Source organism: Lynx canadensis, chromosome C2 (genome assembly GCF_007474595.2).
Source record: "Lynx canadensis isolate LIC74 chromosome C2, mLynCan4.pri.v2, whole genome shotgun sequence".
Lineage (NCBI taxonomy): Eukaryota > Metazoa > Chordata > Mammalia > Carnivora > Felidae > Lynx > Lynx canadensis.
Window position 1 is genome coordinate 21,845,099 of NC_044311.2, and position 17,934 is coordinate 21,863,032.

General features: G+C 39.1%; 1 protein-coding gene and 1 non-coding gene across 2 annotated transcripts in view; both read right to left on the minus strand.

The window, feature by feature from the left end:
* Positions 1 to 17,934, minus strand: part of KAT2B (lysine acetyltransferase 2B) — a 102,898-nt gene that overhangs the window by 14,219 nt on the left and 70,745 nt on the right. The window contains exons 9-13 of the mRNA XM_030328419.1: positions 17,570 to 17,695; positions 14,908 to 15,044; positions 12,193 to 12,401; positions 10,904 to 11,030; positions 2,742 to 2,852 (exon numbers count right to left, since the gene is read on the minus strand). Coding sequence (XP_030184279.1) covers positions 2,742 to 2,852; positions 10,904 to 11,030; positions 12,193 to 12,401; positions 14,908 to 15,044; positions 17,570 to 17,695 — 710 coding nt within the window. The remainder of the gene's footprint in view (positions 1 to 2,741; positions 2,853 to 10,903; positions 11,031 to 12,192; positions 12,402 to 14,907; positions 15,045 to 17,569; positions 17,696 to 17,934) is intronic.
* LOC115524298 lies at positions 11,211 to 11,317 on the minus strand. Its single transcript, XR_003972011.1, has one exon. It is a non-coding gene; the product is annotated as a U6 spliceosomal RNA (small nuclear RNA).

Here is a 17,934-nt window from a genome sequence, read left to right on the forward strand (position 1 = left end):
AAGGGGCGCCTGGGTGGCGCAGTCGGTTAAGCGTCCGACTTCAGCCAGGTCACGATCTCGCGGTCCGTGAGTTCGAGCCCCGCGTCGGGCTCTGGGCTGATGGCTCAGAGCCTGGAGCCTGTTTCCGATTCTGTGTCTCCCTCTCTCTCTGCCCCTCCCCCGTTCATGCTCTGTCTCTCTCTGTCCCAAAAATAAATAAACGTTGAAAAAAAAATTTTTTTTAAAAAATAAATAAAATCTTTAAATATATATACAAATTCGTTTAAGTTTACTTAAAGAGAGAGAGAGAGCATGCTCAAGTATGCATGAGTGGAGGAGGGGGAGAGAGAGAGGGAGAGGGAGAGGGAGAGGGGGGGGGAGAGGGAGGGGGGGAGGGGGGGAGGGAGGGAGAGAGAGAGAGAGAGAGAGAGAGAGAGAGAGAGAATCCCAAGCAGGCTCCTTGTTGTCGGTGCGGAGCCCAATGCAGGGCTCAAACTCACAAACCATGAGATCATGACCTGAGCCAGACACTTAACTGACTGAGCCACCCAGGCGCCCCTATATATATAAGAATTAGAACTTTGATGTTGAGGAAATGAAACCCCTACTGTATAGGCAAAAACTTCTAGACCATCATAATGTGTAGTTGTTTCAGTGACATTTATTTAAAATTTATTCTTTTACATACTTTAACCTGCAGTAACCTAGTATTTCAGGATATATATTCTAAATATATATTATAAACATAACTCTCCTTACAGTGCCTATTTCACTTCTTTGCAGTAAATTACTTGAAATTCAGAACTATCACCAGCAGTTTCCTGCTTCCCTTTCAGCAAAAACTTATTTTCCAAGCAATCATTGCCATAATCCTCAAAGAGGACTACAGACAAGTCATTTAAAAAACATGACTGATATTTCAAGCTCTGCAATGTATTTACAGCCTAAGGATGATGTTTAAGCCCTCAGTAAAACAATCCCACCAAGTTCTCCCAAGTGAGTTGTATTTAAAAAGTCACAAACAGATCCTAAAGAATGAGAAGAAAATAAATAGGAGATGAACTATCTGACATCAGAGAAAATAAGCTCTCTAGTCACATAAGACTTACATAAAAAAAGAAGTTAATAGATTTCATGTATTCATGAAATACAGTTCTGTACATGAAAAAGCCATAAACAATGTTGAGACAGCTGATGAAAGGTAGAAAAATCACAAAATAAAAGGTTAATATCCTTAGATACAAGACTTTTCATAAGTCACTGTGAAAATAAAGATTTTAGTAGAAAAAGAGGCAAAAAGACAATGAATTGGCAATTCAAAAACAGAAGAAGAAATACAAGGGATCAACGAACAAGAAAAAAACATGTCAAACTTCACAAAGATCAAATAAATGCAAACACACACAATTTATCTAGGAAAGGAGTAAAAATATATTCCTGAACCCCTTACATACTGCTGACAAGAACAGTTGTTACAGTCCCTGTCAATGCATAACAAAAACCTTGAATATGTCTGGAAACAACTCTACTTCTAGACCCTTATTCTAAGCAAACTTAACATAGATGAGGGCAACACACATACACACACACACACACTTATAAATGTACACTTGTGTGCAAGAAATACTTAAATGTCCTAAAAATGTGGTAATGGTTTAATGATTTTCTACATATAGCATAAAATTTCAGAGAACCATCAAAAATTACATAACAAATGATCAGAATATAGTAAGTGAAAAAGGCAAGTAATTAAATCACATATACTACGAGCCAAGTTTTTATTTATATATATACACACACATGAACACACAGACACAGAGAACAATTACTAGAAAGGTATATATCAAAACATTAACGGTCAATCTCTTTGGGACGGTAAAATTACAAGTGGGTTTTCTTCATTCTGCTTTACTAGGTCTTCCAAGATTTCTACAATAACTGTATTATCACTTTTGTAGTTAGGAAAGTGTTTAGGAATTATAAAGCACTATTAAAAAAAAAATGCAGCCAAAGAATAATCCTTAAAAAGTTGAGCTGACAGGGATGAACACCACTATTCTTATTTGTTTGCAGTCATGACTACACAGGTATATACAATTGTCAAAGCTTATCAAAATGTTGGTTTAAGATGAGCATCTTATAAGTCAATTATACATCATTTTTCTAAATTTAGATATAATTCTTTAAATACTACCTTTAACCCCCCCCCAAAATAAATAAAAAATAAAATAATAAACAAACAAATATTATCTTTAACCTGAAAAAAAAAGTTGAGGTGAAAACTTCTGGTAAGAAAGGACCAAGGTGGCAGTCACATTCCTAGCCTTACGTGCGCTGCTGAAGAAGGATTGTCTGAAGCCCTTCATAGACTTCAGAATTTTCTTTCTGCTGTCATAAATGGCAGCTTCCCAGAGGCTGAAACTATTTGTTTGATAGATGGAGAACTCTATTTACCCAGTCCTTAGGCTGGAAATTTCTCCTTAGCCCGGGGATACCATATATTAGAATTCCAGGATGCAATAGAATACTTCATTTATAGATGACATTCATTCATTCACCCAACAAATATTTATTTAGTACTTACTATGGGCTGGTTATAGCCTCTACTACAGTCTGAAGCTTACTACTGACTTAAGGATTAAAAAATGCATGTCCTTCTTGTAAGTAGAAAATGATAGAGGAAAAACTTATTTGGATGAAGACTACCTGAGAATATACTAAGAAAAGAAACGACAGAACAGAGTTACACGTGAACAACCTACCTGTTTCTTGAAATAACCAATTGCATATTCATCTGCATATGTGAGAAAGTTCAGGATGTCATGCTTTATATGATATTCTTTCAAGTGATTCATCAGGTGTGTTCCATAGCCCTATGTGAAAGTTAGTACACAAACATATTAGGTTCTGGAGAAAGGACATTCCTACAAATTCATTGGGAAATGTTGGCAAATTTAGGAGTTGGTACTTTGATACATGTTACCAACATAGACTAACATCCGTTCTCACATTTCTCAACTTTGAAGACGACCTACAAAACCAAAAAATTCAAAATCCTTGAACTCAGATATAATCAACATTTAAAAATACAAGCTTCTGGTTCTTTGAAAAAAACACACCAAAGCTACAAGCGGCTAGTTCAAACCTAAAGAGTGATGGCTGAATATTAATAAAGCAGTTTGGGGACTAAATATTCTGATTTCTGCTTATCTTTAAAGTATTTGAGAACCTGAGATGCAAAGAGCAATGTAAATGAAAACTGCTAGGGGCGCCTGGGTGGTTCAGTTGGTTAAGCATCCAACTTCAGCTCAGGTCACGAGCTCATGGTTTGTGAGTTCGAGCCCTGTGTCGGGCTCTCTGCTGTCAGGTCGGAAGGCCCCTTCAGATTCCGTCTCCCTCTGTCTGCTCCTCTCCTGCTCATGCTCTCTCTCTCTTTCTCAAAAATAAACATTAAAAAAAAAAAGTCCTAGTCTTTACTAGAATACTAACCCAAGCGTTTCCTGTATGTATACAAATCAGCAACCCTTCCAAAGAAATGTAATCATATCACATAGACAGGGTTTTCATCTTTGTCTTATCAGGCCTTTCCAAGCGAGGTCTAAGAAACCCAGGATCTCTGAGAGAGTCAGAAGACATAAGAAGTAAACTAAAGACAGTGAACAATGCTGAATAAATTAATGATTGAAATACGAAAAAAAAAATGCAAGTATCAGGTTTTTCAGTCATATACAAAGCTTAGACAAAATCTATACATTTAAAGTGACTGTTTTAGAACTTCATTAAAAGAGGGGAAAGTAAATCCAAGCATCCAGACACAAATACCCTCACATAAATATTTTAGAATTTGGTGACACACTTTTCTAAAGAACTCAAATGTGCTTACTCATGGAAATGTAGTTGCACAGGGGGAGAAGGATCTTTGAAGTCATTTGATCTAATTCTCTATCCCATGTGACGCTAGAAGACTTCTGCCATCTATCCTGAAAAGGCAAGCTGTTAGAACCCCGCCAGGATAGGGGGATCACTTGGTCCTTACATAGGTCATTTCATTTTCAGATATTGTTATGGTTGGGAAGTTCTTCCTAAAGTTTACCCGAGATCTGACCCTTTCTTATTTCTACTTATTGACCTTAGTTCTACTCTTAGAGTAACAAAGGATCATTCTTGCTCGTAATAACTCTTCAAGCCCTTCAAGACTATACTCTCTCATGCCCATCCCTACCTCCCAAACCCCATGTGAAATACCATTGAGGTTTTAGTCCTTCCTTAAAAGGCATGACTGGAAGACCCCTTATTAATCTAATCATTGTCTTTAGGGCTTTCTCCTGTATATCCATGCTCTTCTAAAGCAGAGATCTCCGGACCAAGCATAATAATTAGGGGATGGTCTGCCCAGTGAATAGGATAATAGTATTACCACCTGATTTTTCCAGAAATTATTCTTCCATTGATGTTACCCAAAGGATATCTTAGCTTTCCACAAACATATCCCAATACTGAAATATTGTGATTTCAATAAAACTTCGATAAAAAGAGGAATGAAATGTCTCTTTCCTTGAGGAGAAGATGGTAAAATGGGGAAGATAAACCCATAAATACAAAATAACACTATAGAGCTGTGCTGTTCAATATGGTAGCTCATAGCCACATGTGGCTTTTGAGCAACTGAAATGTGACTAGCTGAAACTGAGATGTACTAGAGTGTGTAAAATACACATCAGGGAAAAAAAGCTCAATAACAGCTTACCCTTATTACATGTTGAAATGACAGTATTTTGGACATGTTAGGTTAAATAAAAAATACAAAATTAATTGCACCTGTTTCTTTTTACTCTTTTAAATATGGCTACTCAAAAATTTAAAATTATGTATGTGGTGGGGCGCCTGGGTGGCTCAGTCAGTTGAGCGTCTGACTTCAGCTCAGGTCATAATCTCACGGTTCGTGGGTTCGAGCCCCACATCAGGCTCTGTGCTGACAGCTCGGAGCCTGGAGCTTGCTTCTGATTCTGTGTCTCTCTCTCTCTCTCTGCCCCTCCACTGCTCACGCTGTCTCTGTCTCTCAAAAATAAATAAATGTAAAAAAAAATTTTTTTAATTATGTATGTGGCTTGCATTTGAGGCTCAAAGTATATTTCTATTGTGTAGCATTGGTATAGAATCATGTATTTGTACCTACAATAAAGAAAAAGGCTGTATGGTATTTAAGAGGGGGAAGGAGGAAGGTACATAAGGAAAAGAACATGTTTAAGCTAGGCCTTAAAAGAGTTTGTCAAATGGAAAGCAAGGTAAGAGGATGGATTGGAAATGTAAATGTAAAGAAAAACAAACTTATATAAAAGTATTATAAAGAAATATTGGAAAGTGGGTTTATAACATAGGGGTACAAAAAGGCTTCCTAAAAAAAATGTAAAATGCAAAAGTATAAAGGAAAGAAGAGATTAAGTAGATTACTTCAAATTTTAAAACTCCTTAAAGATATTATAAGCAATTGAAGATACCATAAACAAAACACAAATGACAACTGACAGCACAGTTGTAAGATATATTACAAAGATTTAACATCTTCTATGGGATCAGTACAAAAAAAAGAAAGACAGGGGTGGCCTGGGTGGCTCAGTCGGTTAAGCATCCAACTCTTGGTTTTGGCTCAGGTCATGATCTGGTGGTTTGTGAGCTCGACGCCCACATCAGGCTCTGCACTGACAATGTGGAGCCTGCTTGGGATCCTCTCTACCTCCCTCTCTGTCTGACCTTCCCCTGCTCTCATTCTGTCTCAAAATAAATAAACTTTAAAAAGAAAAAGAAAAATGGTCAAAGCACAGGAACAAGTCATAGGTATCACCAAAAAAAATAAATTCCAACGTTCAACTTCAATAGTAATTAGAGCACTCCATCAGGAAATGCAACATACTGTCACTCAAGAGTATGTCACCATCTCTAAGGTTGATGGTATCCAGTGTCAGTAAAGACAGGGGAAATGGTACTCTGTAAAACCATTTACACTGGTAAAAATGTAAATTGGTAAGCCCATTGAGAAGGGCAATCTAGAAATATTTTTTTTTTTTACTTCAGACAGGCCATATTCAATTCTGTGTATTTCCACTTCTCAGCGTCCAGAAAAACATTTCCAAAAAGAGCACTGTTTGTGAAAGAAAACATCTGTAAATAAACATAACTGTCTTCTTTTTTAAAATTTTTTAATGTTTATTTATTTTGAGAGAGTGGGGGAGGGACAGAGAGAGAAACACAGAATCTGAAGCAGGCTCCAAGCTTTGAGCTGTCAGCACAGAGCCCGACGTGGGGCTCAAACTCACAAACTGTAAGATCATGACCTGAGCCGAAGTCGGATGCTTAACTGACTGAGCCACTCAGGTGCGCCAAACATAAATGTCTTCAATAGAGAATATTATATAAATTATGTTGCTTCCACATTATTAAATACTATAGAAATAAAATAGCTTTATATCAGCACTAATAGAAATTTCTGCAATGATGGAAATGTTCTTTATCTATGCTATCCAATATAGTAGCCGTCAGTCACATGTGGCTATTGAGTACTTGTGTGACTGAGGAACTGAATTTTAAATTTTATTTAATTTTAATTGATCTAACTATAAGTTTAAATAAGCACATATATGCACTAAAGTTGAAAGAGCTCTAAGACATTATGAAAAGTGTTTATGTCAACAGCAACAAAACACATAGCCACTCTTATAAACAGGTACATTTCCCTGCACGTAAATCAGGAAAGAAGCATCTGGAAGGTTGCACATGAAGTTGACAATAGCGGGATGGCAGGGGGAAGGGGGAGTGGGATTTTTGCTTTACCTAAAAGTGTATTTATGTATGATCTATGTAATTAAAAATTATGTTTAAAGAAAAACTAAAAGAAAACTAGAAAAAAGAAAAGGTTGGCTAGTTGGAGGGAACTGCATGGGCACAGAAATAGCAATATTTAGGAATTCATAAGAAATGCATCTTCTGACAAAACTCACTTTAACATAGATAAAGTTGATGGAAGAAAGCGAGGCTTTTGTTACAAGGGGTTAATAGGCCATAAACTTTCTAAGCTTTGCCCACAATCCAATAATTTTTCTCAAGAAGAACAGTAATGGTTCTTTTGTAAATAGCTTCTCAAAACCCACATAAGATATTGTTCATCACTGGCCACTTATTTGTCACCTTGCCAAATAAATTTTCCAGATGCCAATCGCTTAAGAGTAAGGGTTGTATCTTTTAACTTAAATCTTGTCTAGTACTGTGACTGGCAGTAGAGGTAAAACATTTCCTTGATTAGCTTAAATGTTTCCTTGGCAGGCAATTAGCAATATTAAACCACTATATACAAATGTTTAGATTTTCACCTAGAACTTTCTCCCTTTATTGGTCCACCTTTATTGTTAACTATCACCAAAGGTTTTATTTACTTATTTTTTTAAATTTGAGTTTCTGATACCTTATTTTTTCTTTCTTTTTTTTTTTTTAATTTTTTAATGTTTATTATTGAGAGACAAGAAGACACAGAGCTCATGAGCAGGGGAGGGGCAGAGAGAGAGAGGGAGAAACAGAATCCGAAGCAGGCTCCAGGCTCTGAGCTGTCAGCACAAGCCTGATGTGGGGCTCGAACTCCCAAACGTGACATCATGACCTGAGCCAAAGTCGGACGCCCAGCCAACTGAGCCACCCAGGTGCACCGAAGGTTTTCTTTTCTAAATCCATCTAGCAACCTCAGTGTTTATTTAAATATTAAGATATATAAATATTAGCTCCATAACTTTAAGTGTGCATGATAACAAATCCAAATAGTTTTGAGATGAATTCTAAAACCAGGTGACGAGCTTCAAGTAAAATCTCAAATGTTATCTTGCGTGTGCTCTGAGTGAGATAAAGTCACATACAAATCTTATTTCCTCATTCTCAGGAATTTATATGCAAGCTGGATTCTCTAAAACGAGAGGAGGCAAATTTGAAAGTATCATTTAGCCAAGATTTTTAACATATTAAATAGAAATCTAAAACCTCCACTTATGAACTTGAGGTTTTTTCCACATAGGTGCCACCAACACTTGCTTTTATCAAACTTCCCCATTTATCAAATTAATCTTCATTTTCTAGAACTACAGTTTCAAGTCATTTACAAAAAGTGGCTTTTTCTAGTTCCTCCTACTGGGTTTGTAATATTTGGCCACCTGCCTGCAAGTCTTTAGAAAATTACATGGTTTGGGAAAAAAATAAACTGCCCTTCTGGGAAGTAATAAGACAGAGTATCCAATTCATATTAAATACCTTTAGTTTTCCTCTGGTGGCCCTAAAAGTGTCCACGTCACCCTCAATCAACCCCTCCAAACAAGGTGCTTGGTGTAAGTTTTCTCTGCAAACAAAAACTTTGCAATCTTTTTCTGAAATCATAAACTAAGGACATGTTTGCCAGTTCCCTCTCCCTATGAAAAGCCAAACAAATTTTGCTTTTAAGTACATTTCTAAACTCTGCATACTTGAAATTGTTTCCCACTTTGGCGAGCAGAAACTAAAAAATGATACGCACAGCAACAGCACCATCTAAAGACACGCTCTCAGAATTCCTTGGAAAAAGTGCGAGACGTCAGTTTTGAGCCAATTTGGGCTCTCACCTTCCCCAGTCAGAATGACAGATGTATGACTGATGAATTTTGTTTATCCTTTGCTGCTCAGTACTATGAGTCAAAGACAAAAAGCCCCACTTGTGCTTCGTGAGAAGAAATCAGCAGCTATCATGGGCTCTGTGACCAGAGTAAAGCTGTTGATGAAAACCAAAGTACCCATAGCACTGGCTGTAGCCCTCAATCAGAGAATGATTCCTACCAGTGACTTACTGCTGGTTTTTGTAAACGGCATTGCTTCTTTGCAGCTAGAGCAAGCAACAGTGTCCCTAGACCTGCACTGCCCGATATGGGAGTACTGGCCACATGTGCCCAGGGAGCACCTGAAATGTAGCTAGTCCAAATGGGGACGTGTTCTAAGTGTAAAACACATCCCAGGTTCCAGAGAGTTAGTACAAAACAAAGAATATAAAATGTCTCATTAGTGATTCTCTGTGACATTGAGTACATGACACCACTTTGGGTAGTGGGTAAAATAAAATACGTTGTTAAAATTAAATTTGCCGTTCAGGCTCTGCTCTGTGAGTTGGAATTCTCTCTCTCTTCTCTCTCTCTGCTCCTCCCATGCTTGTGTGATCTCTATCTCTATCTCTCTCAGAATAAATAAACATTTAAAAATAATGAAATAGAAAAGAGAAAAGGAAAGAAAAAAGAGAAAAGGAAAGAAAAGAGAAAAGGAAAGAGAAAAGGAAAGAGAAAAGAAAAGAAAAGAAAAGAAAAGAAAAGAAAAGAAAAGAAAAGAAAAGAAAAGAAAAGAAAAGAAAAGAAATTTTGCCAGGGTGCCTGGATGACTCTGTCCGTTGAACATCCACCTCTTTTTTTTTTTAATTTTTTTTTTTTAACGTTTATTTATTTTTGAGACAGAGAGAGACAGAGCATGAACAGGGGAGGGTCAGAGAGAGAGGGAGACAAAGAATCCAAAACAGGCTCCAGGTTCTGAGCTGGCAGCACAGAGCCCAACGCGGGGCTCGAACCCCAGACCGTGAGATCATGGCCTGAGCCGAAGTCGGATGCTTAACCAACTGAGCCACCCAGGCGCCCGAACATCCACGTCTTGATTTCGGCTCAGGTCATGATCTCACGGTTTGTGAGAGGGAGTCCTGTGTTGGGCTCTCTGCTGACAGCGGGGAGCCTGCTTGGGATTCTCTCTCCCTCTCTCTCTGTTCCTCTCCCACGGGCACTCGCGCGCTCTCTCTCTAAATAAAAACTTAAAAAAATGAAAATTTAATTAAGAAAAGAAAATTAATTTTGCCCGTTTCCTTTTCTTTCAATGTAGCTACTCGAAAACTTAAAATTACATGCATGGCTCACATTTGCACACTGCATCATATTTCACTGGACAACGTTGCCTCAGACATTCCAGTCATTTTTCTCAGCAGCTATCTAATCCTGAGTTAATTGTCTTCCCACTATTTGCCCTAGTTTTGCATGATAGTTTTTAGGGTTCCCAAAATACCAAATGAATAATAAAACCACATTTCCTGGTTCCATATTCCTAAAAGCAGCAGCAGAATAGAACAAGACATACACTAGATCTGAGGTCTTTCTGACAACAGAGAGTCTACAGTTTATTCCAGTCAGACTGCAACACCAAATGCAGTTTCAAGGTAACAGCCTCGCTCCTGGGGAGGAAAGAACCAATGCCAAGGCCAAGTGGGAAGGTAAATGAGCCACACACACAGACAGACACACACAGGTAAGCATGCACACGCACATGCGTGCACACACCCCACATTCCAAACCCAGCATGAATATTTCTAAAACACAGACCTAAATTTCTTCAAATTTTTCATGACTTCCCTTCTAGAATTTCTTTAGCCCTTGACTGGTTTTAGAGACAAAGCCATAAGACATCTTCCTTAAGTGTAAGCCACCTAAATCATGTAGCCCACGCCACATCCTTTCTGGTGGTTCAGCATTACCAACTGTGTGTGTGTGTGTGCCTGTGCGTGTGGAAATTAACAATGAACAGTGAGATTTCTTTTCAAACCTCCCTTCACTTGCCATAGACTGTACTTCAGTTGCATTTGGGGCTGTGTGGGGTCCTTGTTCCTTGCCCCAGGTCCAAACCATTGGGAGAAGCTGACCTATTGGGATATGGAACCATCTACTCTTGTCACACACATACACAGACACCTGCAGCCAGAAAACTCTTCTTGGAAAGTCCTGAACTCCACTTTAGACATTCTGCAGACATGATACAGAGACAGACCTTGCCAAGCTCCACAACTTTAGGGAGAAGCACCACGTTCGGTTTTTCTTCTAACACCTTGGGTTACCCTTACCTTGACTTGCTCATTTGAGGTTACAGCACAGAAAACAATCTCTGTGAATCCTTGGGATGGGAACATACGGAAACAGATACCACCGATGACACGGCCATCTTTAATTAGGGCAAGGGTTTTGTGTTTCCTGAAAGAATAAGATTATGGCAAAGTTTTACCTATTTTGGTTATATAAAAATACTTTTTGGGTGTGCCTTATTAAACAACCAGGATAGGAGGGGAGTGGTTTTCTGGAGTTTCTATGGCTGCTTCCTTTATCTAACCACTATCTTGGCAGAACATTCTTTTATTTTTATTTTCATTTTTATTTAATACAGAATGTTTCAAGAATCTGCATGTCATCCTGGCTCAGGGGCCATGCTAATCTTCTCTGTATTGTTCCAATTTTAGTGTATGAGCTGCTGAAGCCAGCACAGAACATTCTCAATGTGGACTCTAGAGTAAGCTTGCCTGCACAAGACTTCATTCATCCAAAAAAAATGTCAGCCACCTACGAAGGGCCTGAGGTTTACAAATAAAGGACAAAGTATGTGTGGAGGTGCTCACCGGTACTGGAATGGTGCTACACTCAATGCCAAGGGTCCCAAATTGAGGGTTCAGAGGGAAGGCACAGTCGTGGACAAATGTGGCACATGTTTCTGAAGAGTTTACTCTTACTCAAAAATATTACAGAAACATGATGGAAGAGAATACAAATCCACATGTACAGTTCGTCAAAACCTGTACTGTAGCATCTCTTCAGAACTTCCAAAATGTCACACTGAATGGTCACATGCAGGGATCACAGTCCACATAGGCTGTGGGGCTATATGCGTTAAAATACATTCAATTAGAGACCTTTAGGTTTTCTGTTGTTGGGGTTTTACTTAAAGCAACGGATTTTCAAATGTACCTGTCTGATAGCTCAGGAATCTTCCCATAGTTAAGACCCAGCAACAGTGGTACCTGTTAAGATACCAAAATCAAGCATGTTTTTGGCTATGAAAGAAGTGGGACCCTTCTTGGTGTTAATACTTCACTACTGTAATGAATGAAGCACAGGATAGTCACCAGCCACTCAAAGTAGAAACCTTCGTTATTATTAACAAAAAAATGTATGAATTGTTGAACAATTAATCTTACTGCTTTTAAGCATGGCACTTAGCTTAATGGAGCTCTGTATTCCCTGGCATGACAAGAGGCAGCAGGATTCAGTGACCCTGGCTGACTTCTAGTATCTGAGTGGTTCCTCCTTCATTTAAAAAGGAAATAAGAAAGAAAGAAGAGCCAGGCAGTCAAGCACCACTTACGGGTCAAAGACAAGCCGTGTGATATACTCTTTGGGCATCCGGGGCAGCTGGTGGGAGAACACATTCTGGAGACCGACTAGCCACATCAGAATCTTCTTGTTCGGTTTCTGGTTCAGGGAATTGCCGACCACGTGAAATTCAATCACACCCCTGCGCTCCTCTAGCCTCGCTGCCTCATCCCTGGCTGAATGTGCTGACAGTAAGTTGGTCTGCAATGTGGGAGACAAGAGAAATTAGGCAGAGCTCTTCTCTTAAGACAGTGGAGATGGGATCTCTCAATGTTTCTCTTACTTGTTCTAATAAGATGCTCATTTGTGGATTTTCAGGGACCCAAACAACATATACCAGTTACGAAAACAAAACAGAAAAGGGAGACAAAACATTTTGAGAGATTACAGTATTATATGTGTACATGCATACTTATTGTAGATTAGGAGTCATCAAACCTTCCTGCAAAGGGCCAGTTCGTAACTAGAAGGTCTCGGTGACAACTAGTCAACACTGTTGCCACACAGACATACACACGTGAATGGGCGTAATAGTGTTCCAATAAAACAGTATTTAAAAGCAGAGGGAGAGCAGACCAGATTTGGCCTGTGTGCTACTCTTCGGTCTAGAGGAATCCCATCTGGCTGAACTTGGTAGAACCCTCAGGATGACAGACCCCCCCAAATTCTCACTGCAGTCCCGACAGTGGCAGTCACGTTTACAGTGTCAGCACCTCTTTTTGGAAGATAGTTTTCTTTCCAGAGGTTCATCTGTTGACCCACTCTCCACCACAGCTGGTGGCACAATCCCGTGCTGGCACTTCATGCTCCCCATCCTATTTAATCCACCCAGGGATGTGCAGGTAAATGTTCAACAAATAGCCCCCGGGGAAGAACAGCCCCAAACGGTAGCACTTGCTCATCCCGTTGGTCTACAGCTGGCTGCCCAGGTGACCAGGTTCCACTGTAGTCAACTTCAAGCTAACATTGCATTTAACAACGAGCTCACAAAATTCCTGAAAATTTAACAACTGCCTTGTGCACGCCTATACGAGCCAACTCCAGTTCACTATCAAATCCACCCAACAAATCTGGAAATGTGTGATCACATCCACACGTCACAGCTGAAAAACCGAGCTGAACTAATCTGCGAAGGTACTAACTCCTTGAAAGACAAGTACAGAAAAGGTACTACAGTGTTAGAGTCCCAGGACTGGATATATCTAACAAGAAATGAGAAGAATAATCTTACAATGAGATCTTTCCCTTAAAACATTCCTGTTCTCTGAATTATCCTCAATACTATCAAACAAATATCTAAGGACACATGACAAATTAAAAATTGATGGAGCAGAGCCACGCTAAAAAAATTTTACAAGATATTTTATAAGATAATCTCCAAGACATCTCTTCATTTCCTGGAAGCTGTCACAAATGTCTTAAACTGCCCTGCCGATGGATGCAATGTAATGGGATAACAGCAAAATTTTTACCAAAAATGCTTTACTTGAATCGAATCATGAATAAATAGACAAATCCAAAAGGGGTCATTATGGAAAACTAGGGAGCAGGATTCTTCAAAATGGAACTGCCATTTAAAAAAAAAACAAAAAACGGACGGGGGAACTGTTCTAGATTAAAGGAGACTAAAGAGATGAAGAGAAAGAACTAAACGCAATTCATGATCCCTGGCTGATCCTTGAACAACAGCAACAAATGTTATAAAGGACATAATATGGTTACATGGGGAATTCAGATATGGGCTCTCTATACATTAGGCCAAGGGTCAGACTTTCTTATAAAGGGGCCAGGTAACACGTAGTTTAGGCTTTGTAGGTCCTACACCAGCTGTCTTAATTATTCAAATCTGCTCTTGTAGTGCAAGGCAGACATAGACAACATGTTTAAATTACAATTTATTTACAAAAACAGCCAGTGGGCTAGATTTGGCCTGTAGGCTGTAGTTTGCCAATCCATATATTAAAAACTGTTGTGACCTGGCTAAATTTTCTGAATGGTAGCTACACTGTGCTAATGTAAAGGAATAGTCTTTATCTTAAGAAATACAGGTAAAAATAGGGTGAAATGTTGTGACATCTATATTTAATTCTGAAATGGTTCCAAATGGTTCACAGGAGAGAGAGACAGAGGAAATGCAAATGTGGCATGTTAACAATTGGTGAATCTAAATAAAGAAACTAGGGGGGGTGGGGGGGGGGGGGCACCTGAGTGGCTCACTTGGTTAACTCTTGATTTTGGGTCAAGTCATGATCTCACAGTTCGTGAGTTTGAGCCCTGCATTGGACTCTGCTCTGACAGCTCGGAGCCTGCTTGGGATTCTCGCTCTGCCTCTCCCCTCTTGTGTTCTCTTTCTCTGTCTCTCAAAAAAATAAACTTAATTAAAAAAAATTAAATTGGAAAAACTATGAATCTCCATCACGAAATTTTTATAACATTTGTCAGGATTTAAATTTTTCAAGTTAAAGAGCTGAGGGAGGTGGGAACACCTTCAGCTGTGTGAGATTATTAGCATATTTCTCTGTGGTGTGATATCCACCCAGGGGAACCACCTCTCCACCAGCTTTTCTTGCCCTTCACACCTTGACCACCTGGTTGAATGTAAACCAGGGTAACGTAACATGCTATCTCTCAGTGATACCACCCCCACTTCCAACAGTTGGAGACAGAAAAGGGCTACCAGCTGGCTGCTCTGGTTTACCCTGCTGACCTCTGGTCCAAGCATTGCTGCAGGGTCCGTGATGGTAGACATGACCTCGTCAATTAATTCCATTGGAATATCCCCCATAACCCGGGGTTTCTTGGCCTCCTCCAAGGCATGAGAGTCATTCATTTTCCTCTTTTCTCCTGTGATGATCAAAACATAAGGGCAAACAATGGATGATCGTAAATACAAAGCAGATAATACGTGACAACTAATCCAACTAATTTTCTATTAACATTGATGGGCATGGAAGTCAACTCTCCATTTACCCAGAAAGGGGTGGCTGTGGAAGATGGGAAAGAGAAGGGAGGAGGTCCCAATAATCACCAACCACAGATACATTCAGAATATTTTCTACTTTCTACGATAATTTTTTAACTTGCTATATGAGTTATGTGCTCATTTGTAAATGCAAGGGGTGATTTCAGTTATCACTGGTTATTAATCTCTAAATTTAGTCCCTTTGTGGTCAAAGAACATGGTTCACATGATAACAAAACATCAAAAATTTCTGAAACTTACTTTAGAACCTAAAATATGACCAATTAATTGTAAATGTGTATTGTCTTCTTGAAAGTAATGTGTATTGTATGACTTTTAGGAGTAATGATCTCTGTATATCCATTAGAGTAAGCTTACTGATTATGTTTTCAGGGTTTCTGTATCTTTTTGATAGCTTTGTCTATTTGAACTATGAATTACTCAGAGATGTTGCTTCAAGCCTTCAACTATTGGTTGATTGGGTTGTTTCTCTTTCCAGTTCTGGCAATTTTCTTTTATGATGTATGCATGCGTGTATATGTATAGGTACGTGTATATTATGTATGACTATATATATTTGACCTATACTAATGAAATGTTTATTTTGCTAGAGAATTTAATTTTCTCATTATAAAATAACCCTCTTGGGGCACCCAGGTAGTTCAATCAGTTAAGGTTCCAACTCTTGGTTTGGGCTGAGGTCATGATCTCATGGTTTCATGAGTTCAATCCCCACGTCAGGCTCCGTGCTGACAGTGTGGAGCCTGCTGGGGATTCTCTCTCTCCCTCCCTCTCTTTCCGCCCCTCCCCCACTTGCGCTGTCTCTGTCTCTCTCAAAATAAATAAATAAACTTTAAATAAATAAATAAATAAATAAATCCCTCTTTATCTCTCACGATACTTTTTTGCCATAAAATGATACCCCACAAAGTGAGTAGGGCCATTCTTGGTAAGTCACATGCTGGGAAAGGCCAGGCAAAGAGAACTTTTTCCCACTTTCTTCCTTAGATTACATGGTGGCTTGTTGGTTCTTTCTACTATCATGGTTGGTTTTTCCTCTTTTTTTCCCCCGTCATAAAATGTCATAAATTTATTTTTACAATAAGTTTAAAATTTGTTTAGATGTTCAAATCTAATTATTCCTCACTTGTGAATCCCACTAGGCACATTTCCACACATCTTTAGTTAAAGGAGCAGAACAATGTAACGTATCTTGTCTGTATGAGATGCTTCCATAAACATTATGCCACTTATTAAATGGCTTTTGTTGAGTTCTTGTTATTATAACTCTTTTTTAGTTGTAAATGAGAATCTTTTCAGTCATTTGACCAACATGCCTCCAAATTCTATGATTCCCCAAAAAGTAATGCTTTGAACTATTTATTTTGTAGCCAAGGTTTATAATAACATGCCCCAAAGTTGATAAATTGCTGTTAGTGTCATTGTAAGAAAGTATCTGAGGCTACATCCAAGCTCACTGGCAAAGAGTTTCTGCATTGATGAGTGGCATCTCCCTTGGAAGTGAGAAAGTAAATGGTGGCACACATGTTAAATATGTGGTAATGCATTTAAAATTCTCTTCTTTCCTCTGGTCTGACACTTCTTTAATGTCAAGATTTGGTCATATCTTGACAAGATGTTAAGCCCATGGACAGAAGGACAACCTTCAAAACATTCTGTAACTAGGAAATGCCTTTAGGGTTAAGAGATGGTTTTGCCCACATGGCAGATTACATTAGCAGCCAAATTCTTTACCCTCCTGGTATCCACACTCTTGCCATTTGACTTTGTGGTTCTTCTTACAAAAGAAGTAAGAGAACATTTCTCCACCCCTTGAATCTGAGTTCGACCATGTAATTGGCTTTAGTTGACAAAATAAGGCAGGGGTGATGGTATACCAGTTCTGAGTCCAGGCTTCTAGAAACTGTATTTCTACTTGTTCTCTGGTACTTCTGCCATTGTCAGAAGGACATATTCTGTTCCAAGAAAAGCAGCCCAGTGATCCCAGGAGGAAGATGAGAAATATTTGGAACAGAGATGCTCCAGTTTAAGTGCTCTAGCCCAGAACAGAGCCCCCAGTCAATAGGTAGGCTCATGAGCAAGCCTAGCAAAGACTGACTGAATGAGGTTGGCTGAGATCAACAACCTACCAGGAAACAGAATGAGTGAGCTATGATAATAAATGATTATGGCTTTAAGACTCTGCATTTTGGGTTGCTTTGTTGTTTAAGACTCTGCATGTGGGTCGCATTTTATAACTAACCAATTCAGCTCAAAGTGATTTCCAGCCATAAAAATCCTGGACATACACAATCTGTAGCTGGTCTAAATCTACCTTTTGCACTCCTGAGATAACAGGACTTCTATGGCAATCATTGCCCTCTCTTATGCCCCCTTACAAGCTTACCTGGGTTTGCCTCAAGCCCAGAAGAGCCTTTGCAGGAAGGACTGGTGCTCCCTCCATTAGGTTGCTCAAGGGAAGATGAGTTTGAATTATATGAAATGGTCCCAGCTACAGGAGGTGGACTGATAACTAGCCCCAAAAAGAAAAACAGGAATTAGGTGACTCCTTTCTTAAGCAATAAGGAACCACGTGCACATGCAACCATCCCATTCCTGCCCAACACCACAACAAAATCATCTTTAAAATAAGAGCCATGGAGGGACACCTGGCTGGCTTGGTCGATGGAGCATGTGACTCTTGATCTTGGGGTCATAAGTTTGAGCCCCACGTAGGGTGTAGAGATTACTTCAAAATAAAATCTTTTAAAA